Below are 27,916 nucleotides of genomic sequence, written 5' to 3' on the forward strand. Positions count from 1 at the left end.
TATGTGTATAAGATGGCAGTTGTGCAGCATCAAACTATGAATTTTACACAGAAATAAGCCTCAATGTTCAATGATGATTCACTGCCACAAACATCTGTGTAAAATTGCAAAAAATTAACAGGACAATTCTATGCCTGTTTTCTTGGAAATAAGTTCCATTTTGTTGACTAATATTTGCTATAATGGGAACACAAGATTGCAGACTTGGGCCCGTACAGACAGGCCAAAATAAAGCTGCTTCAGGTCACTTCCAGTCCTTAGGACTGGAGCGTGGCTTCGGCACTGCTTCTGGCCTCTTAGGATGCATGCATCATTTAAATTTTAAACAGTGTACCTCCAAAGTGACCCAAAGCAGCTTTATTTTGGCCTGTCTGTATGGGCTCTTAGAGTCCATCTACACTGCAGAAATGATCCAGTTTGACACCAGTTTAACTGTCTTGGTTCAGTGCTAGAGAATCTTGGGAAATGTTGTTTGTTGTGGCACCAGAGGTCTCTGACAGTGCAGTTGTGAAACCTGGTCCAAATAAATGTCTCATAAAAGTTTCCAAGATTCCCTAACAATGAGCCAGGGCAGTTAAAACTGTCTCAAACTGGATTATTTCTTGGACCTTAAGTCTTATACCATAGATGACAACTGCTGCTTTTGAATCTTTGTGTTGTTTTGTGTTTTCAGTTTGTTTCCAACTTATGGCAACTCTAAGGTTATGATATTTTCTTGGGAAAATTTCTTGAGAGGGAGTAGTTACTCAAAATACGACGGTCCCAGGGCACCCACAATTAATATTTAAATAGGGGAATTTTATTAGTTTAAAGTAAAGTAACTGAGAGGGCTTGGGCAACTCAAAGTAAGGATCAAGCCTGTGTGCACAGGTTCCGACAGTTGGAACTCCAGAGTGCCAGCTTAAATAGTTTTAATTGTACTGTTGAGTCCTAGTTCTGGGGAAAGAGTGGGATACTATTATTATTATTATTATTATTATTATTATTATTATTATTTTATGAATTGAAAGACACTCACTCATTCATTCATTTTAGAAGTAACAATATACAAGATGGTAGAATCTCATTCTTTCCCAGGTCAAGCTTTATTGCATGATTTACTGCTGACACACTATTGCAACCTAGCACTGAATGTCTGTCTTTCTCCAGCCCTCCTTCACCATGCTGTCAATGTCAATGATGCAAGAAAACTTCAGGATAAACACAAGACAAGGAAAGGCAGGAGCTGGGCTGTTGTTGTGTAAAAAGACTATAAAAAGGAGGCAAATTGGTTACATCGCATGAAGAAATGGGATTTTAAAATCCACTTTTGCAGGTTATTTTCTGGATGCATTGGCGTAAATGAGAAATAATGCAACATTCATCCGAACACAAAGTCGACAAAATACACTCCTTTTTTATTTTTGGGAAGTTCCCAAAGGTAAAAAGGAACGTTTTGTCGACTTTGCATTCAGATAAATGTCATGTTGTTTCTCATTGATGCCAATGTTGTCTGAAAAACTACCCACTTTTGTGGGTTATTTCTAATTTCTGTTCAGGTTAACCCCGAACGTTGTGTTAAAAACAACCTGCTTTTGCTGGTTTTTTTAAAAAACTTTAAATCAAGTTTCTGCATGGGATACATCCCGTGTGATAAACTCCATTGACTTTGTTAATTGAAGAATGCCTATATTGGGGTAAAATGAAGGGGAAAGCTTCACTTGCTAAGTATTTTTACAAAGGCAGTGGTGATTCTGAAAATGAATGGAACTGGGAATCTGCAGGTAGTTTTGTATTCCTCCTGCCTTTAAAAGCTGCAGGCAAATATGACATTTAGATTTCCATTCTTGCAGCTGATTTTGTCTTAAGGGCATAAATGCAATGCACATTCATACTAAGATTTCCTCTTTCAGCTGCAATCACTGGAATAATTTTCTCATATAAAACTAGCAGCCCAGACCAATGCATGTTAACCCTGAAGTGAGTCCCACTTAATTTGTTTTGACTTCTGAGTGAATATAGGATTGTGTGGCTCTTTTTTCTAGTATGGGTATCTATCCCTATCCTTTGCCAATTCTTATCTGTTTTAGTAGCTAAATTTACTTAAAAGCAATATGCTTATGATAGTGGGAAGGAAACATGCAAAGGAAAAAAAATCCGACTGAAATAGATCTTCACCAGCCACACCAGAAATCATTTTGCTGTTATATACATTCAAGTCCAGTAATAATGCAAAAAAGGAAGAATACATAGCTGATCCACAGCATTTTTCATACAGGATGGGTTGAAAGACCAGGAATCCTCTGAGATTCCATATCTGTGTTTCTGTCTCTCCAAACAAATGGTTCAGAATGCAGTGGTTTACTATGCCTTGAAGACATATCAGTCTCCTTGCATCCTTTTTGATACCACAGTAAGAAAACCAGTTCGTTCCAAAGGGGCAATAATGTGAATCTTCTATTTAATTCTGTCACACCAATAAATCACAATTGTGCTTTTAAAAAAACTATTTCAGGCTACGACTATTGAAATGTACTGAACCACTGATTTATAAAATTAAACACATTTCCTGATTAATGCCCAGTCTCTGTCAGGGGAGCACAGAATCAACTCAACCATACAAATGTCTGTTCATGTCCAATCCAAATTCTTATCTTCAGCAAGTCTGAACCCACTTTATCAAAATGGGGGACCAGTACTGTAGTGAGCAATACTGTAGTGAGCACCAGAGAGCATTTTCATCAGCTGCACCAATGTACTGGAATAAACTTCCAGAAGAACTTCGGATGACCTCCACATTGGACGCCTTCAAAAAGGCTTTAAAGACCCACCTCTTCCGATTAGCATTCCCTTTGGACTCCTTATAGAGACTGTCTCCCCTGATATAAATGGTTAATTACAATTGATAGATTCCATGTTTGTTTTATTGATGTTCGGTTTTTACTGGTTTTATTGATAGATATATTGAGATGTTGTTTTTATGATGTGAAAGTTTTAAATGATTCTGAGAACTGCTTTGATCGACTCGGAAAAGCAGTATATAAATAAAGCATATTATTATTATTATTATTATTAGTGGAGGATGAGTTCGAAGGGTTGAAGTGGCAAGGGTTTTTATTAGTTAATTAGCAAGGACAATAATAGCATCTGCTATCTATCTTATGTTTTCTTATGTTATGAGGAACGACTTAGCAAGCTGGGTATGTTTACTGTATATACTCATGTATAAGCCTAGAAATTTAGATCAAAAAATTGACCCAAAAAACCTGAGTCAACTTATTCATGAGTCAATGTAAGTACTGTATCTTAGCTCTTATTTAAAAGAAGGAGCCATCACCTGGTGAAAAGCAAGAGTACAATTTGTCCTGGAAGCGCTGACCCTCTCTACTCTCTCATCCATCCAGCCTTAAGAGAAAGCACAAATAGTTAATTCTGCTGGAATTTTGTAAGTTCTTTGACATTGTTTCGCTTTGCTTCATCCTTTAGATCCTTTGCCATATGCCCCTAAATATTAACCTCGACTTATCCACGGGTCACAGCAAAATCCATAATTTTGGCCCTAAACCTTGCCTTCGATTTATACATGAGGTCAACTTATAGTCGAGTAAATTGGGTACTCTGAAGAAAAGAAGGTTAAGAGGTAATATGATAGCCCTGGTTAAATATTTGAAGGGATGTTATATTGAGGAGGGAGCAATCTTGTTTTCTGCCGCTCCAGAGAACAGGAGCCAGAACAATGGATGCAAGCTACAGGAAAAGAGATTCCAGCTCAACATTAGGAGGAACTTCCTGACAGTAAGGGTTGTTTGACAGTGGAACAAACTCCCTTGGAGTGTAGTGGAGTCTCCTTCCTTGGAGGTCTTTAAGCAGAGGCTGGATGGCCATCTGCTGGGGATGTTTTGATTGAGATTTCCTGCATGGCAAGTGGTTGGACTGGATGGCCCTTATGGTCTCTTCCAACTCTATGATTCTAACTAGGATGTTTTGCACTTCTGCAGGGCTGTGGTTGTACCTTTCTTTTCTACTGAAGAGCCATTGTTTTCTGGTAATCAGTGTCATCCATTTTGGTAATCTAAGGAACAGCACACAGAGAATAAAGATTGTTATTAGTATAAGTGATGAGTACAAATAAAAAAAGTTGTAATTTCAGACCAAAGCAGATCACAAACATATGAATCTTATATACACACCCTTGAACATTTCACAGATGAAAACTGGGTCACATGTGGTCAATTAACATGAGAGTGCGGTCAAGAGGGGGAAATTATTAATGGGGAAGAGCACACAAGCTACGAGAGGTTACAGCAGTTATTTTTGCTTGTGTCTGCTGGGAAGGGCACTCTCCTACCTGTTGCGTTAATGGAGTACAAACTACTTTTGTGCTTTGACTCAATTTTCAATAACTGTAGTAAGCTAAGGACACAGGGGGGAAAGTTGGTGGAGGAGAAAGAAACTGGGACATTAAAAAAGCAGCTTTAAAAAACAAGACAACAGAAGATTAATTGGCATTGTCCATAACAAGTTGAAGGGTATGTATTTGTGAAGAATTGGCTATGGCTAACCATTCGATTATATCAATTTCTCTTGTGTATTTTATTAACTTTAAGTACGGCTGTTTTTATCTTATGATGAAAACTAAAAGTATATTCAGTATTCATGTAAACCAAGTTCTGTACCAAGAAAAGCTGATTTTTGAGATGTGTAAAGTATGCAAACTGAGTTAAAGTGCCTAACATTGGTCTTATTTTACATAATGTTTACATAATTTATTTTGGTATTGTGACTGCCAAAAAATACCAGATGCTATAGGCTATATTTTAGAGGAAGGAACTGGCAAACAACCTTTGCCTAAGAAAACCCTATTCAATTCATGGATTCGCCATAAGTCAACAAGCAACTTGAAGATGCCTACACACAGACATACACATATTCAAGGTAGAAAACAATGGGTATGGGGCTATTTTTATTATTATCTATGCTTTTTTTTAAGTAACACTACTCTTTATGAATACATTTTCCCCAGATAAATTGTACAGGATCAGACCAAAAGAATATTTTGTTATTCTTTGATTATGAAAGATTAACAAAATCAGTATAAATCTAGTTTGACAGAAAATTAAAAATTACTAAAAAGGCCAGTGGAAAAATAGCCAAGAAGGGACCAGTAAAAACCTCTCAGATGAGAACATTTCATAGCTTCTAGCTGTGGGGATAAGGAAGGGCTTATAATAGTTCATTCAACACATTTGCAACACATTTAATCAATTTAATCAGTTCCTGCATCGTGACCAAGTTTTTAGGCTGACCAGCACTCCTTAGAATTTTGCTAGTAACCTGGACTTTGGTTTATTTAGGATGATTGATCCAGTTTTGGTCAAAAATATTTCAGGTCCTCAGGCAGAAAATTTGGGGACTTACTGCTGAAACCACAAGGCATAACTAAGGATGCAGCTCACTGGCTTCAAATTGCACCAATTTCATCCTTGGTACCTGGAGCGTTAAGTGTTTAACCTTGTTGCAGATTTTATTTTATTTTTTAAACTATTTGATAACCTTGGTTGGGAGAATGACTTTGTCCTCTGTCTGCACAATCATGGATGGCCTTCGGCTATTCACTATGAGTACTTGATACAATTTGCAGTTGCTCCTAGTAGAGAACCTATATAAATAATGGCTTCCCAAACAAAAGAGGGTTTCAAATTTGACCAGTTGGTTCTGTTCTGGCACACTGGGCGACTAGTGCTGGGAAGTGATACTTACCAGTACCAATACTAGTTTATTGTGGTTTAGTGGACAGCCATTATACACAATTACAGAACACAAAAAGAATGAATACAATTTAAATTTTTGCTAATTAACCTTTAAAAGTAGAATAATTGTCCATTTTAAACTGACATTTAAGTGTCCCACAATGTCTAAGGGTGATGCTGTGTTGGAAATATTGCAGCGCTATCAAAAGTGAGTTAAAATAAACAAACGAGAGAACAGACTGGCCCCACAACTTCATCATCACTTTTTTAATGTGGAGAGTGATAGCCTGAAGAGCCTCCAATGCACATGAAGCTTTCCCCATGGTATTGGAAACCCTGTTTTTTCTGGATTGCATGGAGAATCTCCATGCTTAGTTGAGACTCTGTTATTTCAGAGTACCATTCTCCATGCAAATACAGGAACAACTAAGGAGGATGGGACACTCTTGTCCTTTCTCCCATCCAGTTAACAATATTCTGAAGACCTGATAGGGCTTGTGACAAATTAAAGTGGTGGCTCAAGGCTGCTGGTGGTACCATTACTAGAAATTCTAGGGCTCATTGAAATAAGGTAGTTTTCTCAGTGGCCCTTCAAGCTGTCCTATGCTTGACCATGAAATTCACTGGGTGACCTTGGGACTGGGTCACACTCTCTCAGCTTCAGAGGAAGGCAAAGGCATATCCCCTATGAACAAATCTTGCCAAGACAACCCCATGATAGGTTCACCTTAGGGTCACTGTTAGCCTGAAACAACTTGGACGCACACAACAATAACACACCTGGAAGTCAAGCTATTTCCATGGGAGTTTTGATCACCATATTTGCCAGTATCAATTCTCTATCCATTACTAATTTTAGTATAATAACAGTGCCAGATTACTCATGTGACTACAGTCAGCTGTCCTTATCCACGGATTCAAGTATCAACAGATTGAAAATATTCCAAAAAATTATAAATTTCAAATACTGTAGCAAACTTTTATTTTCGATTTTATATAAGGGACACCATTTTGCTATGCCATTATACAGTATTTAATGGGACTTGAGCATCTACGGATTTTAATATCCACAGAGGATTCTGGAACCAAACCCCAGAAGATAGCAAGGAACCACTGTACAAGATATTTTACATTGTCTTTCTGTATTAACCCTCCCACCGTGAAAATTATGTGACACTGATTTATCTTTCTCTTCTCCTAAAATTATGGCACAGCACAGACTGCCAAAAACCGGTGGCCTGCTGGTGCCTGTTTTTCCTCCGGAGGGAATCTGCAGCCACCAAACCGTACGGCTTCCCTGCGAAGGAAAAAGAACCCGAGAAAAGCGTGTTCTTTTAAAGACTCAGGGGCGGCGTAACAAGTGCGTCACTGGTGCAATTGTTATGTAAGCACCATGTGGCAATGTGTGGATGCCGTGCTGCGCTTATGTAACAATGGTGGCGCCCATGTACACAGGGCACCGCCATTGTTACGCCGTCCGTCCATACTAGCGTTAGGGACTGTGCGGTTGCCACACGCTCCCTAACCTTAGTATTGGCCCTGGTACGCTGCTTATTGGCAGTATGTACTGTGCCTATAATTCCTTTGAACCTCTACGTAACACTTATTTGAGGCATTTCAGAAACCAGTTCTAGTGTTAGAATTGCTTCCCCCTCCTTTACCTGTGTTCACAAGTTTACATCAAGAACCAAACCCCAGCAGATACCAAGGGCCTACTGTACTAGTCAAGACAGTTGGACAGGCCAGGAGGGGTATAAACACCTACTCATAAATGGATGACAGTGTGCCTATTTCTCAGCCTACCTCTCTAAATTATGCTCAAGTTTGCCCTTTCAAGTTCACTGGAGGAAAGGCAAAATATGTATACCTTCCTCAGCTTTGTGCCCTATTATTGTTTTGGACTGCAGCTTCTATTGGTCTGGGTTAGATTGACACCCTGAGAAAGGAAAATTGGGATACATATTCTATAAACGATAGAAACCGGGGGGGGGGGGGATTTGCGTGTACTAATTCATGCATAGATTACTTTTGCAAGTGTACTCACAAGGCAGAAAGCCAATATGGGAATTGTAGTTTTGTGATATATTTAGCCTTCTCTGTCAGAGAGTTCTGGGGCCAAAATAAACTAGAAATCCCAGGATTCCATAGGATGGAGCCATGGCAGTTAAAGCAGTGGATGCAGCTCATGCAGTCTTAGCGTACATCTGCACTGGAGAAATAGTACAGTTCGACACCATTTTAACTGCCATGGCTCCATCCTGCAGAATCCTTGGATTTGTAGTTTGGTGAGGCAATGTGATGTAGTGGTTTGAGCATTGGACTGCAACTCCAGAGACCAGGGTTCAGTTCCCAGTTTGGCCATGGAAACCCACAGAGGGACCTTGAACAAGTCACATGCTCTCAGCCTCTGGGGAAAGCCATGGCAAACCTCCTTTCAACAAATCTTTCCAAGAAAACCCCAGGAAAGGGTTGCTTTAGGGTTGCCATAAGTCAGAAATTACTTGAAGGCACACAACAACAATAACAACAAGAGGTATCACCGCCGAATTGCGCTGGAGGACCTAGAGATTCCTAGAGAGAGCATAACTGGTCAACACAGAAAGTAATCAAATCTATACAAAAGTCAAAGCCACAAAGGTGGAGGGCCAACTGCACTACATTTAGGCACTGCCCTAAATAAAATAATAATAAGTGATAAGGAAATAAATTATAATAATAAAACTATCTTCATCATTAATGATGATGGTGATAATGATAATGGTAATAATGCACCTGAGGAAGTAGACTGAAATCTAGGGAAGCTGATGCCTCCAACTTCTTTCTTTCAGTGAGTCTCAAAGGTGCTACAAGATCTCTCTACATTATTATTATTATTATTATTATTATTATTATTATTATATTCCAAATGCATCTGAGGAAGTAGACTGAAGTCTAGGAAAGCTGAGGCTGCCAAATATTTTCCTCCAGTGAGTCTCAAAGGTGCTACAAAATCTCTCCACACAACAATCCACAAAATTATAGAAGAATCAGACTGAGGTCCCTTTGCTGGGCAATCCCATCGTGCCCTAAAGGAGCCTGAGGAGGATGCTGAGGATGCTGTTGTGTGTGGCCAAGCCTCAGGGATGTCCCATTGTACCCTTCCAAGCGGAGAGTGAAAAACACCCCCCTTCCCCTTCCCTTGGTATCCCCCACCCTCCTCCTCTTCCCCACTGCTCCGCCCCAACCATGTTCACAAGGGGGGGGGTCTTAAGGCCAGGAGCGCGCATGCGCGCTGGGTAGGTTCCCAGCCTAGTGCAGCAGGCGCAGCAGAGGGGAAGCTGAGGAGGGGGGGTGAAGGAAAAAAGCAGGCTGCTTTGGAAGGGAGCCCCAGGAAACAAGAGGAGGACCCAGACCCTGCCTCCTTGGAGGGGCCTCCTGGAGCCCTTCTTGGACAGCCCTTGGACATCTTCTTTCCCTTCTCCTCCTCCTCCTCCTTTTTTCCCAGTCACTGCAGGAAAATCCCAGCCTCCTCCCTTCCAGCCTCTGGCTTCCTTCCTCCTTCCCTTCCCCGCCTTCTTCTTCTTCTTCTGCATTGGAGGCAAAGGAAAAACCCTCCCTTCCACTTCCAAAGACTACTCTCTCAGAGGAACCTCCCAACAGTCTTCTTCTTATTATTATATTTGTTTTGGAAGCCAAGGAAAAGGAGCAAGACAAAAAAGCCTTGGGGGAAAGGAAGAAGACACCTTCTGCATTCTGGTGCAAGGCAGAAAGAAGAGCTGGAGAAAGAGGAATATCTATATATCTATATATAGATATAGATATCTCCCCTCTTAATCACCATCCTTCACTTGGACAACAGCCTCCTTTTCTCCTCCCCCCAAAATTGGGAATATTATTTAATTTTTAAAGACTTTTTTTGGGAGGGAGTGCCTTTTGGAAGGAGCATCATGTAAAAATTGGGTTTAATTATTATATATTGGTAAGGGGAAAAGGTTGTGTGGGCCTGGAAAGGGTTGAGCGAAGGAAGGAAAGAAGGAAAATGGGGGATGCTGCAGACACCAAGGAGCTGAGGAAGACCTTCATTGTCCCGGCCATCAAACCCTTTGACCATTATGACTTCGCCCGAGCCAAGATCGCCTCCAATCTGGCCTGGCTGGTGGCCAAAGCTTTTGGGACAGGTAGGTGGGACCCTCTGGGAAAACACCCTCCTATTCTTATTACTCTTATTAATATGAATATTTATTTATATTGCACCATAGCTATGCATGGCACTTGACAGGCGTCATCGAAACAGAGTATGACCTGTCATAAAAGGTAACCTGTAGAAAAAATTAGCGAGTTATACTGTCAAAATGCAGACTGTCAAAACAACTAATACATAGAATGAAATGTGAAATTATAACATGTTCTTCTTCCCCCCAAAGGATGTGGCATTCCTGGCTTCTTGGTGTGTGTGAATGTGTCTTTGTGAATGTGAATCATCCATCCTCTGGGGAAATGTGTCAGGAAAACACGCCCGGCCTGTATGGCAGGGTGAGTGGATGTCCTCTTCCACACAAGGAAGATAAGGCGCCACCACATGGAGGACATGCCAGGGAAAAGAGAGGACATGGCCCTCAAAAAGCTAGTGGAAATGTCAGTTTGGGCTTCTTAGGCCCAGAATGGAGGACCTTTTGGAATTCTTCTTGGACGAAGGTTGAAATGGAGGATGTGTCCTGGAAAAGGAGGACCTCTGGTCACCTTGGCTGTGTGTCTGGATAGGAAGGGATATATACAGCAATGACTGGGGTTAAGGTTGCTTTTCAATGGTGTTGTGTCAGGTTGTGCCTGCTTGGTTTGTGCCGCAGTGAAAATATAGGACTTAAAATGCAGTCAGTATATATAGTGATGGCCTTCCCTTCCTTCCTCTCCCTCCTCTCTTTTTTCTCTTACAGCTCATAAAACAGACAGCCGGGTTTTTTTTCCATTTGAGAGCTGGCCCAGAAAACAGACATTTGTGAGAGGTCTTAGGTTCTGGCGGGTGAGAGGTAGCCTGCAGTCCTTTGAGAAAGGGATGGGATAAGTAAGAAAGAGAGGCTCCTGGGAGAGAGGATTTCATGCCACACTTGTCACCCTTCATAAGGCAGGGTTTCCCCTCTTGTCTGGATGCAGAAAGACAATTCCTTGAATGCACTTGGAAAGGTGAGAGACTGCCATGGTGCTGACAAGCTCTCAGGCCTTGTAGAGAGAGCAAACCTTGTCACTCTACAGTAGATAGATTAGCTTTAAGGAGAGGGGGAAAAGCCCTGCCAGGCAATATTTAATTGGCGAGACACATATTTGTATTTTAAAACTACAGTGGGCCCTTGGTATCCACTGGGGTTTGGTTCCAGGATCCCCCTTGGATAACAAAATTCGTGGATGTTCAAGTTCCATTATAGACAATGGCCTAATAAAAGGGAGTCCCTTATATAAAATGGACAATCAAGGTTTACTTTTGGGGCTATATATATGTGTGTGTGTCTGTGTCTGTGTGTTTGTGTGTGTGAATATTTTCAAGCTGTAGATGCTTGAATCCATGGATAAAGAATTTGTGGAAACATAAGACTGACTGTAGTTCTTTATAAAGGGGTGTGTGTGTGACATCTAATTGTAACTTGAGGAGAGGTGAGAAATAATAATATTAATAATAATAATTGTAACTTATAGTTTTTTGTGGGTTTTTCGGGCTATGTGGCCATGTTCTAGAAGATTTTCTTCCTTGGAAGAAAATCTTCTAGAACATGGCCACATAGCCCGAAAAACCCACAAAAAACTATGGTTGCCGGCCATGAAAGCCTTCGACTTCAAATTGTAACTGACATTTTCTCACAATGTTTTTCCATATCTTTTCTCAAAAGAGAGGTTGTTGAAAAAGATTTTCCCAAAAGAGAGGTTGTTTAAGTAACAGTCCATTCCCCCCCCCCCCCCCGAAGAATAACAAGAAGAGGTTCTCCTCTGTTTCAGTTGAAGCCAAAGGGTTGTTGCATATTGTAACGGGAAAAATGTGTCTGACTCCTGTTTTGTTCTTAAACTGGCCACTTTGGAAACTGTCAGTACAAAGGTTTCACAAAGTGCCTCTGTTGGTTGGCCTTAATCATCCTCATGGTATGCAGGTTACTCATAGTGGGAGAAGCATGGACTATATGAGTCGTTTATATTGAATTTGGCCATCAAAACTGTTGTTGGTGTTTTTAACTCAAGAAGTGTACAGTACTTTGAATGCTTTGCAAACCTGTAATTTCTCAGTGTGTCTGTAGTTCTTGCACAAATGCCGATGTGTTGGGAATCTGACAAAGACTGACTGGGAAATTTCAGAAATGGTATGACCTTTTTCCCCCTGTAACATTTAATTCTTCAGGTATAATCATGAAAATAGTATAATTAACACTGTGCAGGTGTTGAAGTCATTCTTATTTGATAAACAAGTGAAAGCATTCCTGCATTTTCAGCTCCAGGTCAGCAAGAAAGACTACAGTAGTGAAGTAGAGAGAAATTGAGTGATGCATCTGAATTTGTGAGCAAGTTCTAAGGCTGCACTTTCTGTGCTCTGAGCCCTATTCTTATTTTAAGTGGAACTTACTTTAAGTAAACCTTTATGTGGAAATGGTTTGAAGAAATACTTTTTCTAAGCATAAAAGGAAAAAGAAGCATTGGTCTGAGAAAATTTTTAAAAAGAGTTATCTGCTAAGATGCTATCATAATGTTGGCAACAACAGCATGTAAAATAATGTGTAACTGTGAAGTGCTTTAAGTTGTGCATACTTGTGCTCAGGCTCCAAGCTAACACAAACAGAGAATAGGAAATAGTATACTTACAGGCAAAAGACTGAAATATATTATCTTCTTTGAAAGGAGCAGAACTTTGAAGACTTTTGTCTTTGGCTGGAAAGACAGTTCTGACATCTTCTCTGTGTTAATGTGGAAAGACGAATAACATTTTCACAAAGTAAAAAAAGAAAAGTTGTCAGAACTTAACATCTTCACAAAGAGAACCATGGTTTGTACATACTAGCAAGGTACAATAAACCATTATTGCAGTGCTAATATGGCTCAATATAAAGCTAGTATCTGAAGTGGCTATCCCTGTGAGCCATCCTTTACTTTACCCTTGGGTTGGAACTGCTACTGTCAAAAAAGTGACTTGATTTGTTCCATCACATTTATTTACTAATTATTTTATATCCTGTGTTTCCTCCTGTGGATTCAGGGGGCTGTAGAATCATAGAGTTGGAAGAGACCACAAGGGCCACCCAGTCCAACCCTATTCTGCCATGCAGGAACTCTCAATCAAAGCATCCCCATTGACAGATGGCCATCCAGCCTCTGCTTAAAGACCTCCAAGGAAGGAGACTCCACTACAATCCGAGGGAGTGTGTTCCACTGTCGAACAGCCCTTACTGTCAGGAGGATTCTCCTAATGTTGAGGTGGAATCTCTTTTCCTGTAGCTTGCATCCATTGCTCCGTGTCCTGTTCTCTGGAGCAGCAGAAAACAAGCTTGCTCCCTCGTCAATATGACATCCCTTCAAATATTTAAACAGGGCTATCATATCACCTCTTAACCTTTTTTCCAGGCTAAACATCCCCAGCCCCTTAAGTCATTCCCCATAGGACATGGTTTCCAGACCCTTCACCATTTTAGTCGCCCTCCTTTGGATACGCTCCAGTTTCTCAATGTCCTTTTTAAATTGTGGTGCCCAGAACAGGACACAGTATTCCAGGTGAGGCCTGACCAAAGCAGAATACAGTGGAACTATTACTTCTCTTGATCTAGACACTATACTTTTATTGATGCAGCCTAAAATTGCATTGGCCTTTTTAGCTGCCGCATCACACTGTTGACTCATGTTCAACTTGTGGTCTACTTGGATTCCTAGATCCCTTTCACATGTCGTCTCATTCAGCCAGGTGTCCCCCATCCTATAGCTGTGCATTTTATTTTTCTGCCCTAAGTGCAGTATCTTACATTTCTCCATGTTGAATTTCATTTTGTTAGCTTTGGCCCAGGTTTCTTGGCTATTCAGGTCATTTTGAATTTTGATCCTGTCCTCTGGAGTATTAGCTATTCCTCCTATATACTGTGTGACCTGGGAAGGCAGGAGTGATTTGCATGTGTATTGTTCTGTTTCTAATGGCAGGCCTCAGGGTGGGAGGTCTGCAAAAGAGGAGTAGTGTCTACTTGACTAGTGCTCGTTGTCTGCTGGGAAACCCCTGACCCTGGGAGATTTCTCATTTGCATCTGCTGAGTCTTCCTCTTGCTATTTTTCAGGACTGGTAGCCAAACCTTGTTTACTTTAAGGATTTCCTCTTTCCTGTTGAAATTGTCCAGGTGTTTGTGGATTTCAGTGGCTTCCCTGTGCATCCTGACAGGGTAGTTGTTGGCATGGTGCAGAATTTCAGTGTTTTCAAACAGTATTTTATGCCCAGGATGGTTTGTAACCTGAAGACTCAACATATACAAATGAGAAATCTCCCAGGGTCAGGGGTTTCCCAGCAGACAGTGAGCACTAATCAAGCAGACACGAATCCTCCTTTGCATACCCTCCCACCCTGAGGCCTGCCATTAGCAACAGAACAATACACATGCAAATCACTCCTGCCTTCCCAGGTCACACAGGATATATACCCAACTCCTTTCCCGGCAAGCATTCTCTGAAGCACACAGCACACAGATGCTGGCAAAACGTCAGGAAGAAACTCTTCTGGAATGTGGCCACATAGCCTGAGAACCCCACAAAAAACTATGGATGCCGGCCATGAAAGCCTTCGACTTCACATCAGAATGGAATAACCAAAAAACTTATGACAATTGCAGAATGAAACACTGAAATGTATGAGTAGAAGTGATTGCAAGGTATGGTAGCATGATACCTCTTTGGAAGGGCTGATGAGAGGTGGCTGATATAAATTACTAGGGCCTAGTAGCCTGGGTTTTGTCTTTCTTTGTAATACCATTATTTGTCAATAGTTTTTGATATCAATTGAAAAATTGGTTCAGTTTAAAAGAAAACAATGATGATATACAAAATTATGTGTTACAAAATGCTAGAGATTTTTAGCTGGTCTGCCATTTCTGCACGAGAGAGCAGAATTGGGATGAAATAAAGGTGAAAGGAGGCCATGGGTGAGCCAAAGGATGCAGTAGTGATGGCATGTGGAAGAAAGGGAAAAAATAGAAAGGGTAGGCAGGCAGATAGTATCTGAAGAAGCCACTGGTAAAGTGCAAGACCTCTTATTACAGTAGGATCTGGAAAAACAGACCAGAGGAAATCAGCCCACTGTGGCTTCAGCTGCCAAAGGAGGAGCAAGGAGGAACAGTAACAGCAACAACACCATCTACTTCCACAGCCTGAATGAGCTGCTTATCCAATTCTTGACTAACTCTTCTCCTGCCAAGAGCAGCTCCTGAACATCTCCTAGCTGGCCTAGATTGGCTGTCAAGGGGCACATCACATGGGTGAGTGGGTCAGACAGTGAATTTGATCTAGTGGCTGTGTGGTGTGTGTGTTAATTTTGAGTGGCAGTGTTAGGACAAAAAAAATGAAATGCATAGATATAGGATGGGGGACATCTGGCTGAATGAGACTACCTGCTTTATCACATTAGGAGGCCAACAGGATTTAAACTAGAGTTAAACTAGAGAAAACCAGGAAATGTTGTGTGATAAACATCAAGCATTTCCTGTTTTTTTTTTCTAGTTTAACTCTCGTTTAAATCCTGTTTTACCCTTAGTGTGATAAAGCAGTAAGTGTGAAAGGGATCTAGGAGTCCCTTTGAACATGAGTCAGCATGACTGGGAATCAGGGCTTACTTCTGAGAAGACATAGAATAGCACTTCATCACTGCAAATTTTGCAGCTACTGTGCCACTACAATGTAGCAAAATGTAACATAGGTCTTTATAACTGGGGTCACCATAGCTTGTTAGATGCATCAAAAGAGTAGTGGAATCCAAGCCTCCTGCTTCAAAGATTTATCTCCACAGTTATTTGTCTGCTATAAAAATTTGTTCAACAGGATTATCGGGGCATGTGTTACGGTGCATTTTTGTGTGTGTTTATTTTTTTCATTTCAATAAGATGACACTCCAGGAGTTCTTGGGTGAGATGGACTGATCTATTTCAGTCTGGCTTCAAAGCCAGTTTTGGGACAGAGATGGTTTTGGTCACCTTAGAAGATGACCTACACTGGGAGCTGGACCAGGGGAATGTGTCCCCATTTGTTCTGCTAAGCTCTTTGGTAGCTTTTGATACCATCAGTTGGGATTGAACTTGGGGGAACTGTTCTACAATGGCTCCATCCCATCCAGAGGGAGAAGGCATAGAAAGTAGTGCTTGGGAAATGAGTTCCTGTTCTATAACCTGACCATAGGCCTATGGAGTCTCACAGTTGTATCCTATCCTTCATGCTGTTTAACACATACATGAAGCTGCTGGGAGATGTTGCCCACAATTAGTAGATTTGGTGCTATCAGTATGCTGGTGCTATCCAACTCTACTTCTTTCCAACAAATTCTGGGGAAATGTGGGTATTTTTGTTTGGTTTTTTTGTAAACCAGTGCCTAGCATCAATTATGGATTGGATGAGAGTGAACAAATTAAAGCTTAATCCAGGTATGACAGAGGTGTTCCTGGTCTGTTGAAAGGTGGATCCCATACTTGAGAAAAGAAGTCTGTTTAAAACAAACAAACAAATTTAGGTCAGGGAAGAGGGTTTGAGGCTGTTTTTAGAGAGAGTGACACTCCCTTTGAGGACTCAGGTTTGTATTCCTGATTTAGTTGTTAACCTGGATGGTTAGGTTTCTGTGGTACCCAGGAGTTGCACAGTTAAAGCTAATATACCAGTTGTATACCTGTTCCAGGAGATGTCTGATCTCACCATGGTGGAATATGACTTAGGGGCAAAACAGGTCAGCCTGGAGCCGCTTGCCTTGGAGCTGCAGCAACCGCATGTGCTTGCTCACAATTTGTCCCACTGCCACAGTTCTGAACAGCCCTCTTAAAGGGAGCGATTTTTTACCACTCCTTTTCAGGGTGGCTTTTCCAGGTTGGGGCGGCTTGAGTATGTGTGTCATGTAATCACCATGCCCTTAAGCCGCCTGGAAGCCGGCTTTTTTCACCCATCTGTTTTGGGCCATAGTGCTATCTTGTTGAGGCTACTGTAATGTGCTACATGTGGGCCTCCCTTTGAGGAAAGTTTGGTTCGTCCAAACTGCTGGGACCACACTGTAATGGGGACTGGCTATAGAGATCACACAAATACCTTATTACAACAGTTTTATGGGCTATTTCTTGACCCAATTCAAAGTGCTGGTTATAATTTTTTGTGGGTTTTTCACACTATGTGGCCATATTCTGGAAGAGTTTATTCCTGACGTTTTGCCATGCTGGCATCTTCAGCCCTCTATGGCTCACATTCAGGCTAGCTGATGGACTGTATCCTCCAGTAAGGGCCTGTCTCAGATTTTTTGAGGTTTTTAAGCTTAGGTCCAAAACACACTGCAGAAATTATCCAGTTTGACACCACTTTAACTGCCATGGCTCAGTGCTAGGGATTATGGGAATTGTAGTTTATTGTGGCACCAGAGGCCTCTGACAGAGAAGGCTAAATGTCTCTACAATACAGTTCCCAGAATTCCCTAGCATTAAGCCAAGCAGGAACGTAGCCAAAGGGGGGGGGGGTTCTTGGGGTCCGGACCCCCCCTTCCGTTAGAAAAATGAATGGTGTGTGCTGCTGTGCCGCCGCACCCAAGCCCCAATATAATAGTGGCACTTACTCTGGACCCCCCCTTCCTAAAATCCTGGCTACGTCCCTGAGCCAAGGCAGTTAAAGCAGTCTCAAACTGGGTTATTTCTGCAGTGTGTTTTGGACCTTAGTCTTAAGATCCTTACAGGAACACCTGGTAAGAATGTGCTGGGGGCTTTCTCCATGGCTGTCCCAGGCCCTGATACTCTTGTGCTAAGGAGGACAAACTAGCTCTCTTATTTTGTTATCCTGTCAGCCTGTTTATTCAAGGGGCTTTTGAGAATTGTTGCACAAAGAAAGGGCTGATATTAATGTATTATTTTTTAAAAAAATTTTGTTACCTTTTGTCTTTTAATGGAATATTTTTAAATTCCTTCTTGCTATCCTTTCATAGGCAGGTGAAGGCCTTTTTGTTTTGGTAGGACTTTCAGACAGATTTGTGGGGAAAGGTGATCTTTCAGAGTGTATTATCATATTTATTATTACTCTATTAAATAGTTTGGGTTTAACTGCTGTCCATTTTATTGATAATTTAATTATATTTTTAATTTATGTATAATGTAAAGTGTTTTTGCTGTATCTGTTTTAACTAAATCCACTAAATAGTTATATTGCATTTTTAAAATAGCCTTTTTAAATGCTTTTATTTATATGTTGTTGTTGTTGGCACACGATAAGAGAGTTTCATTCCATTTTAGAGTTCTCATTGATTTGTATGGACATCATGACTGTAACATGTCTATATGGATATTTGGTCATTATTGTATTCTAGCTTTGTACTGGCTGTATGCTGTAATAAATAATGATGATGTTGTTGTTGTTGTTGTTGTTTTTACATCTTTCTCTGTATTGTGTAAACTGCTTTAAATCTGGCTTTGAGAAAAAGGCAGGGTATAAACAAACAAATGCAACACCATACAATAAAAAGGTGTGCGACTTAGAAATGCAAATCCTTCAAATATATACATAAATAGCAGCTTCAATATTAAATTAAATATTTAGTTTGTTAATATGAATATTTTAAATAGAGCCATTAAGATAGTTCTGAATATGTATTATAACACATCATAATATTTGGGGGTGTAGTCTCATTGTATACCTACCACTACAAGATCTGCTTAGTCTAGTTTATTAATCTGGAAAATGTTTCCATGAAGAAAAATTTAAACATGTCATGTTGCCTTAAAAATAATTGTTAAACATTAATTGGCTAAATAACAACAACTACCACAGTGCTACTGTACAGTCCAGCAGAATTGCATATAAGACTTCAAGAAGTCTAGTGGTAATGCATAGGATAAAATTACTGCCATGGCCCGCCCCCATGAAGACACTGAAAGGCAAATCTTGCCTCAGTAGGTGGGCCTTTCTCATCCCTACTTCAGAATATTCAGTTTAACTATGAAAAGCCTACTGCATTCTCCAACCAAAGCCGAGTGTCCATGTTGTTGTTTTGGGCAGTGCCAGTATGGATGTGACTCTAGGGCCTAGATTGGAAGCACAGTGGTGGTTGCAGTGTAAATGTTTCTCCTTCTAGAGCCAAACAGGAGGTTAAATCATTTACCTTTCCCTTATGGAGCCATACTTCTGATCCTGGTATATATCACTAGTAGTGTAGTGATATGGTGTTAGAATCTTAGGGCCCAAACAGACTGGCCAAATAAAGCAGTTTTGGGCCACTTTGGAGGTGTGCTGTATAAAAGATGCACATGCCCTAAGAGGCCAGAAGTAATGCCTAAGCCACGCTTTAGTCAGAGAGCGGCTTTACCATGGCGTCCAGCCTCTTAAGACATGTGCGTCAGTTCGGGCCCTTAGTCTTGTTTCTGAGATTGTATATGGCATGGAGTATTAGGCGGTATTTCATATGCTGTTGGATGGAGATGTGAATCATCTAGCCCTCCAGCTGTTACTGAATTGTAGCTTTTGTATTCCCCAGTAGGGCTGCTGGGATTTGCAGTCGAACAGCACCTGCAAGGCTGCTTGAGTCATATTCCTTATGTAGGGTTTAGCTTCAAGATTTGAGGAGAAACTTAGATACGATGTTAAGAGATTTGTGACTTAATCTCTCTCTCTCTCTCTCTCTCTCTCAAAGATAAAAATAATAATTGATGGTTTACAAGCTGGAATAGAACTGAAAGAGTTTAAGCCTTTCAACTTTCCCAATTAAAGTTGCCCTCTCTTCAAAGTTGCCATTTGTCTGTCACAGGAAAACATACATCTCCTGATACTGTACCTAGCAGAGAGTCTACAAAGCCAGAAGAGTCATCACACTTGCATTGTGTTTGGATGGTCGCATATTCTAATTTATAAGTTTTCCTTTATCAGAGTGAATTTTTGCTTGTCACTTCAGATCAGGACTTAAATTTGTTTGTTTTAAAAACAGCTTTCATTGGGAATAATAGTGTACAAATAGATACCTCCAGTTTTGACAGGTTTGCTATAAAGATTTTTGCTTCTAAACCAAAGACTTTTCTTCTTATGACCTAAATCCTATCGTTAGTCCTAACTAAATTTGAGTAATTGAATCAGTGAGATTTACCTTTGATTTGGCTTAGCATTTGCCAATTGATTCAATAGGTTTGCTCTAGTTGGGACTAACCAACAGGATTCTACTCTATGAATGTTTTTGTATGTTTATGCAGTTGCAGAAATCTAAAAAATCTAGCCATTTCCTCCTTCTCTTCCCCTTTACTTGATGAAATACTATATAGAACATGAAAGCTAGCACAGATTTTCATGACCTTGGTTGCTGATGCAGTTGCCCAAATGAAGGTGTAATGTTATATGTGTTTCAGCATTTCCCTTGTGAAACTTGTCTTGGGAGCAGCACAGCCACTCTCACTTATTTGAGATATGTAGCTCTGATAATCTGATTTAGAGGTGTATCTAAATCAGGTGAAGAGTGAAGGAACTGCCCCTCCAGATGTTGGTGCATTTCAATTCCCATTACCACAACATTCATCAGCAACTGAGGTAATAAGATTATTTATGTATTGATATATTTACGGTATTTATACCCCGCCCTTCAGCCCTAAAGACTATCAGAGCAGCTTACAATTATTATTATTTTTTAATTAGACAGTTCCCTGCCCTCAGGCTTACGATCTAAAAAGACACGACACAAAAGGAGAAGGGAATGGTGGTGGGAAAGGGGATCAGGTCCAGCAGTTCTTCTCTCCTTCTGAGGCCTGGACCAAGGCAGATGGACTGGAGGGAGGGCTCTGCTTCTTAATCTAAACCAGGCCTGATGGAGCTGGGCCTACATCTCTCCCTCCATGGCTGGATGACACCAGATTAGTTTGCCAACAACACTTGAGAGTCACACATTCAACTGAACCATAGACTTTTGTTTGCTAAAGTTTACCTTTGTCTTTCTTCCATCTTTCAGCAGTTTAACCGATTTAGTGAAACCCACAGAGGGACAGCATAATCAGTAAAAACAGCAGTAACAAATTTACTTTCTTAAAACTTTTTCTTAGTACAGTGCGCCCGCACCATACGCGGCCTTGAGCATACGCGCTCAAGCCACGGAGCGCGCGCAGGGCGGACCGTCCCATTCAATTGAATGGGCGGGCGCGCCCGTTGTGCCCCGCCCGCACCGCCGCGCCACCACGCACGAGCCCCATTGTTTCCAATGGGGCTCGAGCATAGGCGGAATTCGCCTTACGTGGAGGGATCCGGAATGGATCCCCCGCATAAGGCGAGGACAGACTGTATTAATACCAAAAACGTACTTTCCTTCAGATTTCTTAATGTGTCTCTATTGGCTTCCTTATTCTGGGAATCTTATTTACCTGTTTCATTTTGTTTTTTTTTTTTTACCTGTAGGTATTTCTCCTTTCCACATGATCCAGTTGTTGCAGCTTTGTCTTTAAATGACTGCTTAAGATCAGTAGTTGAATAAATATATTGATACTCATTCCAGACATGATACAGTTGCTCATAACAAGTGGCCCTTTTTCCTGGAAAAGAGGTAGAAATGCAATTGGCCCTCCATATCCATGGATTTTTTTTATCCATGGATTCAAGCATCCGCATATTGAAAATATTCCCCATATATATATATATATATATATATAAAACAAAAAGCAAACCTTGATTTTGCCATTTCATATAACAGACACCATTTTAATATGCCATTATATTTAATAGGACTTGAACACCCACAGATTTTGGTCTCCATGGGAGGTCCTGGAACCAAACCCCAGTGGATGCCAAGGGCCTACTGTATGTGTTCTGGATGACGTAGTGTTTCACAGCTGTGGATCTAGGTCTTCTTGTGTATTTGCAAGTAGAAGTCATAGTCACTGGTGCATTTAATAAACTTTAATGGACAATCTGCTTATCTTTCCTGAAAAGAGACCACCTGTATGTGCTGTAGAGCCAGCATGGCATAGTGGTTTGATAGTTGGACTACAACTGAATGCCCAGGGTCAGTTCCCTGCTTGGCTATGAAACCCACTGGGTGACCATGGGCAAGTCATAGCCTCAGGTAAAGGCAATGGCCAACGTTCTCTGAGCAAATCTTTCCAACCCATGATAGGTTTGCCTTGGGGTCACCATAAGTCAGAAATTATTTGAAGGCACACAACAACAACAACTGGACTGCTATAATTTACCATATGATGGTTCCCCTTGTAAACAGATTGAAACTTTTTCTTGGTTCAGAATGTGACAACTCTAGTAATGGTAGGTAGTAGACATGCACTTACAAAAAATATTGGAATTTTACTAGTTGCCAATTAGGGCTGAGCTAAATGTGGTGCAGCTGTTTCTTACTTTTTGAAAGATCTGTATAAATTCAATCTGAGATGTTTGAGGAGGGATATCCTTCCATCTGTACACCTTATATGATGAGATCTAGTAATAGACCTTGCAGCAGGGCCACATTAGAGGTTAAAGGGCAAAAGCATTTGGTACAGTGCTATCCTTGTTGACTCCATATTAATTGTAAATCCAGATCCTTGTTCATTTAGTTCAGGGCTGGGCAGCTGTAGCCCGCCAGCCTTTTTTGTCCCACGGCTCCTACTCAGCATAGCCATTGGTAAAGGACCATGGGAGGTGCAGCTAAGAAACACTGAAAGTTGCCCATCCCTCATTTAACTGGACAATTGAGACTTAAAAAAAAGGGGGGGGACATATTTTCATTGTGTGAATATGCTAAAAATTGTCATTTCATCTATTTGTCTGCTGAGTGAGTTGCATTTCTACTTATATTTAATAATTGCTTTATTATTTGAATTCCATTTGCATAATGTAATTGGACTTAGAGATCCTGCCAACATTGCAAAGTACACTGTGATTTAAATCCAGTGCCGTGTTAGTGGATGTCAACTAGTGCTGTGGAACAATCATCTTTTTCCTTCTCCATCACCTGAAATGTGTCCTATGCAAATTTGTTTCTCTAAAAGAAAGTATTTTGTTTACTCTTTTAAAAATAAATACAGTTTTTTCCATTTCTCAGCTGATTCAACTCCTTCCAACAATGACTATATATGTCAGCTCATTTTCTATCTAACTTTAGTATTTAGGGATTGCTTGGTCCCATATAGGCCTTCCCTGGAATTAAAATCAGAGGGCTTGCTCTCTATGCAGTCTTTGGAGATTTTGCTAAGTCACTATGAGAGATGGTGCCTTTTCTGTGGCAGTGGCACAACTCTGGAATGTTCTCTTACTCTGAAGCCCTTTGGCATTTTCTTCCATTATGTCTGTCAAGACCAGGAGACATTTGCATTGTGTACCAGCTAGTTCTGTTTGTACAGGTTTTGCCATGTACAGTCTTTTGGCCTGGGTTATGTAGTGCTAGTGATTACATTATATGTTTTGTTTTGTTTTAGCAGTTTTTCGTATTCTTAAAGATTATATTTCATGTTTTTATGGTTATGCCGATTACTGTGCTAGGGGGAAAACAGAATGTTAAAACTATTGCTTATATTGCAAGCAGCACTCTACATAAAATATTGTTTCTATGCCAGCAGCATGAGGTAGAGGTACTTCTATTACATCTTGCATTGGGAATGTATAGAGCATAGGTGCATGTTGTTCTGAGAAAGGAATGCTACTTAAGGTTGCAGAGATGAGGCAGGGAATGGCAGAAGGTTGCCTATATGCCAACACGGGACTCACTAAGCAAGCCAGTAGACACCATGCCTCAAGAAATAGGCAGCAAATCAGACCGTCTTTGTCCTCATTGTGTAGCACAGCACATTGCAGTAACTGTAGCAGCTTCTGTGTCAGGCATGTGCTTGCTGACTCTGCTGCTACTGCTGTTAACTGCCCTTGAGTTGACCCTAATTCATAGCAATCCTGTGGATGAAACATCTCCAAAAAACCCTGTCTTCCAATTCTCTGCTTAGGTCCTGCAAATTCAGGCCCATGACTTCCTTGACTGAACCTGTCCCTCTGGTCTACTTCTCTTTCTACTATCCTCCACCTTTCCTAACATTAGTGTCTTTTCTAATGAGTCATGTCTTCTCATGATGTGGCCAAAGCACGACAACCCCAATGTGATCATTTTGGCTTCCAGGGAGATTTCAGGCTTGATCTGTTCAAGGACCCATTTGTTTGTGTTTTTGGCTGTCTGGGGGTATCCTTAACACTCTTCTTCAGCACCATATTTTCAAATGAGTTGATTTTCCTTCTTATCTGCTTTTTTCTGCACTGGGTCCTATTTCAGAAGTTAAAGAGGCTATCCAGGGTGCTGAACACTATCCTCCCCCACCCTCAATACTTCATTCAGTGTCTGGAGTTAAAACCAAAATGGATTTCCACACCAGTGACATGGAAGCTTCCAGCCATCTTTGTCACACTGAAAAATCTTTACTTGTACTTCAAGCATCTTTAGGAAGGCATAGGATCAGGCCACGCTACTATAATGAAGAGTTCAGCCTCTTTGTGGCCAGTGCTTTCTGAAAATGGAACACAAATTACTTCCTGATGTTCTCTCCTTCCTCCCTACTCACTTGAGTTGATAATCTTAAAGCAACATTATACTTAGTGCAAAACAGCACACACAAATAGCTAGTTAAAACTGCACATCAGCTTTACAGTCAGGTTTCAAGATATTTTTTGGAACAGACAGGAAACCAACAGAGCATTCATTTAGTTAAAACATTACCTTTTTTGTGTGAAATTGAAGCAAGACCCTCAATTTCCTGGTTCATAAATGCAGAATAATTCTTAAAATTTTGGTAAAATGATATTTCAAAATAAAATCTACAGTGCACAATCACTGTTCCTATGAAAGCATAAATCATTCAAAAATTTAAGTATAAAATATCCATAGCATCATGAATCAAGAGTTCCTTTTTTTGCTTACATTTCAAAGAGTGATTTGAGACTTGTCCACTGGAGCATCAGATTATTTATTTCTTAATCCCAAATCACTAACTGCTTTTCAGTTCAAAAGTAATAGTGCTGATCTGTCAGAATACCAGAAAGAAATACTAAAATGATCAAAGAGCTGAAGCATCTTTCACATAATGAAAAGCTAAAGTTATTGAGACTTAAGCACAAAAAAAAGTGTGCTGGAAGGAGGGCTACAGTGATCATTTCATAAACCTTTAAATTCTCTCACCTCATATAAAAGGATTTGAAGGACATCCCAATTAAATTGATAGGGTTCAGGTTCAGGAGAAACCAATGCAAGCAGTTCTCAATACAGTGTGTGAATAAGGTACCAGATGTCTACAGTTCTATTCCCTAGATTGGTAGATGAGTGTGCCACCCTAACTATGAGCCCTAGCATTCCAGTGTTTGGAGCTAAGAAATTTATAGTTTGAGTTGTAGTTGACTTCAGAGTTGTGCCAAATCAGTGTGAGAATGAGTGTGGTATAGTATTTCAAATGTTGGAGTGAAATTTGGGAGATCCAGATTCAGATACTCACTAGAGATGTGACTGTACTACACAGTTAATATTGTCACAGCACCATCCTACAGAATCCTGGGATTTGCAGTTTGTTGAGATCCTGAATTCTTTGTAAATGAGTAGTAGATCTCTCCAGCAGAGAATTCTAAATACTTCAACAAAATTATAGAATTCAAGATTCCATAGGATGGAGCAATAACAGTTAAAGTAGCATGAAGCATAATTGTGTAGCACAGATGCACCCAGAATTATTACGCTCATTGGTTGACTTTGAACTACCGGTAGTCAATGTCTCCCCCACACTTACCGTATATACTCAACTATAAGTCGAGAAATTTATACCCCAAAATGGACTCCAAAATAAGGATCGACTTATGGAAGGGTCAATAGGTTACTACAGCTGATAAAGTTCATTTAAAAAAAAGTGCCCACCTTCCTCTGTAGCCAAGCAAACAGTCCCCATTTGAGTCCCGGTGCGGCAGCCTCGCCTCTCTCCTCGAGTGTGTGTGTGTGTGTGTGATCCTTCAGCCCTCCCTCGCAGCTGGAGCTAACAAGCATCTACTGAGGGAAGGGAGAAGGATGCAGAGAGAGGGAGCATGCCCAAGCTTGGACCCTGTTTTGCAAACTATGGGTCAGGAAATGCTGGGGTTAAAGTCAAGCCTGGGGTCCTCCTTTTTCCCTCCAAGCCATGGGTCTGGAAATGATGGGGTTAAAGGCAAGGCTGGGGTCCTCCTTTTTCCCTCCAAGCCATGGGTCTGGAAGCAAAGATGGGATCCTCCTTTTTTTTCCATGGAAGCCATGGGTCTGGAAATGCTGGGGTTAAAGGCAAAGATGGGATCCTCCTTTTTTTTCCATGGAAGCCATGGGTCTGGAAATGATGGGGTTAAAGGCAAGGCTGGTGTCTTCTTTTTTTTCCTGTAAGCCTTGAGTCTGGAAATGCTGATGCAAAGAGGTGTGTGTGTGTGTATGTGTATGTATGCACCCAGACTTGTTTCCCCATGCTGATACTGTGACCCTTGAGAGAGGTTCAGAGAGAGAGAGATGTAGAGCGGGAAGTGGTGCTTTGTTTCCCCCTTTAGATCTTTTGTAACATGCCTTCGACTTATCCACGGATCATATCAAAATCCATGATTTTGGCCTCAAAAACTGCCCTCGACTTATACATGAGGTCAATTTATACATGAGTATATATGGTTCTTTCTTTCTTTCTTTCTTTCTTTCTTTCTTTCTTTCTTTCTTTCTTTCTCTCTTTGCCTGTCCTTCTTGTTTATTGTGAAGATAAAATGAGAAGGGGGAGAGCTGTGTATACCATCTTGAACCCACATTTATATGGTGGCATATAAATTTACCAGATAACATCCACCAAGTCAAGAGAAGCTTGGAGATGATGAAAGCATGTTTGAGAGCACTTGAAAGGACTCATAATCACTGTGAAAGTTATCTTTGGTTTACTTCAAGATACAGAAAAACCTTGAAGATCTTTATGTGGTGTTATGAGGGTACCTTAGACACCTCAGATGTGCTTCATTCCTGCAGAAATAATAGCCTGTTACAGACAGCCAAAATAAAGCTGCTTCGAGTCACAGTGGAGGTATAGTATTTGAATGATGCATGCGTCCTAAGAGTCCAGAAGTCGCACCAGAGCCACACTCCAGCCCTAAGGACTGGAGTGTGGCTTTGGTGTGGCTTCTGGACTCTTAGGACGCATGCATCATTGAAACACCATACCTCCACTGTGACTCGAAGCAGCTTTATTTTGGCTGTCTGTAACAGGCCAATATTTCATCCCATTCAGGACTATACTTGGGAGGAAGAGAGAGACTGAACTTCATCTGAGGTGCTTGGGACTGAAGTGTGTAGAAGCACAGTGCAGCTCCTGCAGTAATCCCATTCCTGTGTGCTCTATTTGGTATTGAAAAGTACTGAAATCTATTGTTTGAGCTGTAGTGGAAACATTTTTATTTTATGTGTTCATACGCAAACTAATACTTTTATTGGCAGTAGATCAGGGACATTAAATTTGGACAAGATAATTTTCCATATTCCATATTTCCATATTCCCTTGTTACTTTTTAAGACTGTAAGTAAACTTCATTTTCATCTCCTAATGCAAATGGTTAGGCAACAGTAACATTCTTTCACTTTTAGCATTTGTGTTTTATGTTAGTACATTTTCTTTTTATTACTTCTATTGCATTAGTAAGAGTAAGCTGCTGTAGTATTCTGCTAATTGATTTTTTTGGAGAGGGTTAATAGTGATTTTAGCTCATTAATACCCCTTGCCAGCCAAATCCTTGAATTGTAGCAACTTAATCTACCAAAATGGGATTACTTTTAGAATATCTTCTGCAAAAGAGAAAATTTAAATCCAGATGGAGTTTCCTGTTTCTAAACCTGTCTGTATAAACAGGGGCATGTGTTTAACTCTCATATTTTCTTTAAACTGCTTGGATTCAGCAGACACTGAAGAAAGTAGTCTGCAATGTAAAACGGCTATTCATTTCTCAAGAAAGACGTAACATTGGATGGTAGAGTCACAAGTTTATTTAGAAAACCTAGGAAGTATAGAGAAGGTATG

General features: G+C 40.6%; 1 protein-coding gene across 6 annotated transcripts in view; it reads left to right on the plus strand.

Moving 5' to 3' along the window:
• The first annotated feature begins 9,038 nt into the window (after nucleotides 1-9,038).
• The window catches only part of LOC149316917 (calmodulin-regulated spectrin-associated protein 2-like), a 107,997-nt gene continuing 89,119 nt past the window's right edge, over nucleotides 9,039-27,916 (plus strand). For all 6 annotated transcript variants that reach the window (XM_089516511.1, XM_089516513.1, XM_089516512.1 and 3 more), the window contains exon 1: nucleotides 9,039-9,886. In XM_089516511.1, coding sequence (XP_089372637.1) covers nucleotides 9,748-9,886 — 139 coding nt within the window. In that variant the 5' untranslated portion in view covers nucleotides 9,039-9,747. The remainder of the gene's footprint in view (nucleotides 9,887-27,916) is intronic.

This window comes from Sceloporus occidentalis, unplaced genomic scaffold (assembly GCF_023333645.1).
Source record: "Sceloporus occidentalis isolate IW3139 unplaced genomic scaffold, rSceOcc1.0.p SCAF_3, whole genome shotgun sequence".
NCBI lineage: Eukaryota > Metazoa > Chordata > Lepidosauria > Squamata > Phrynosomatidae > Sceloporus > Sceloporus occidentalis.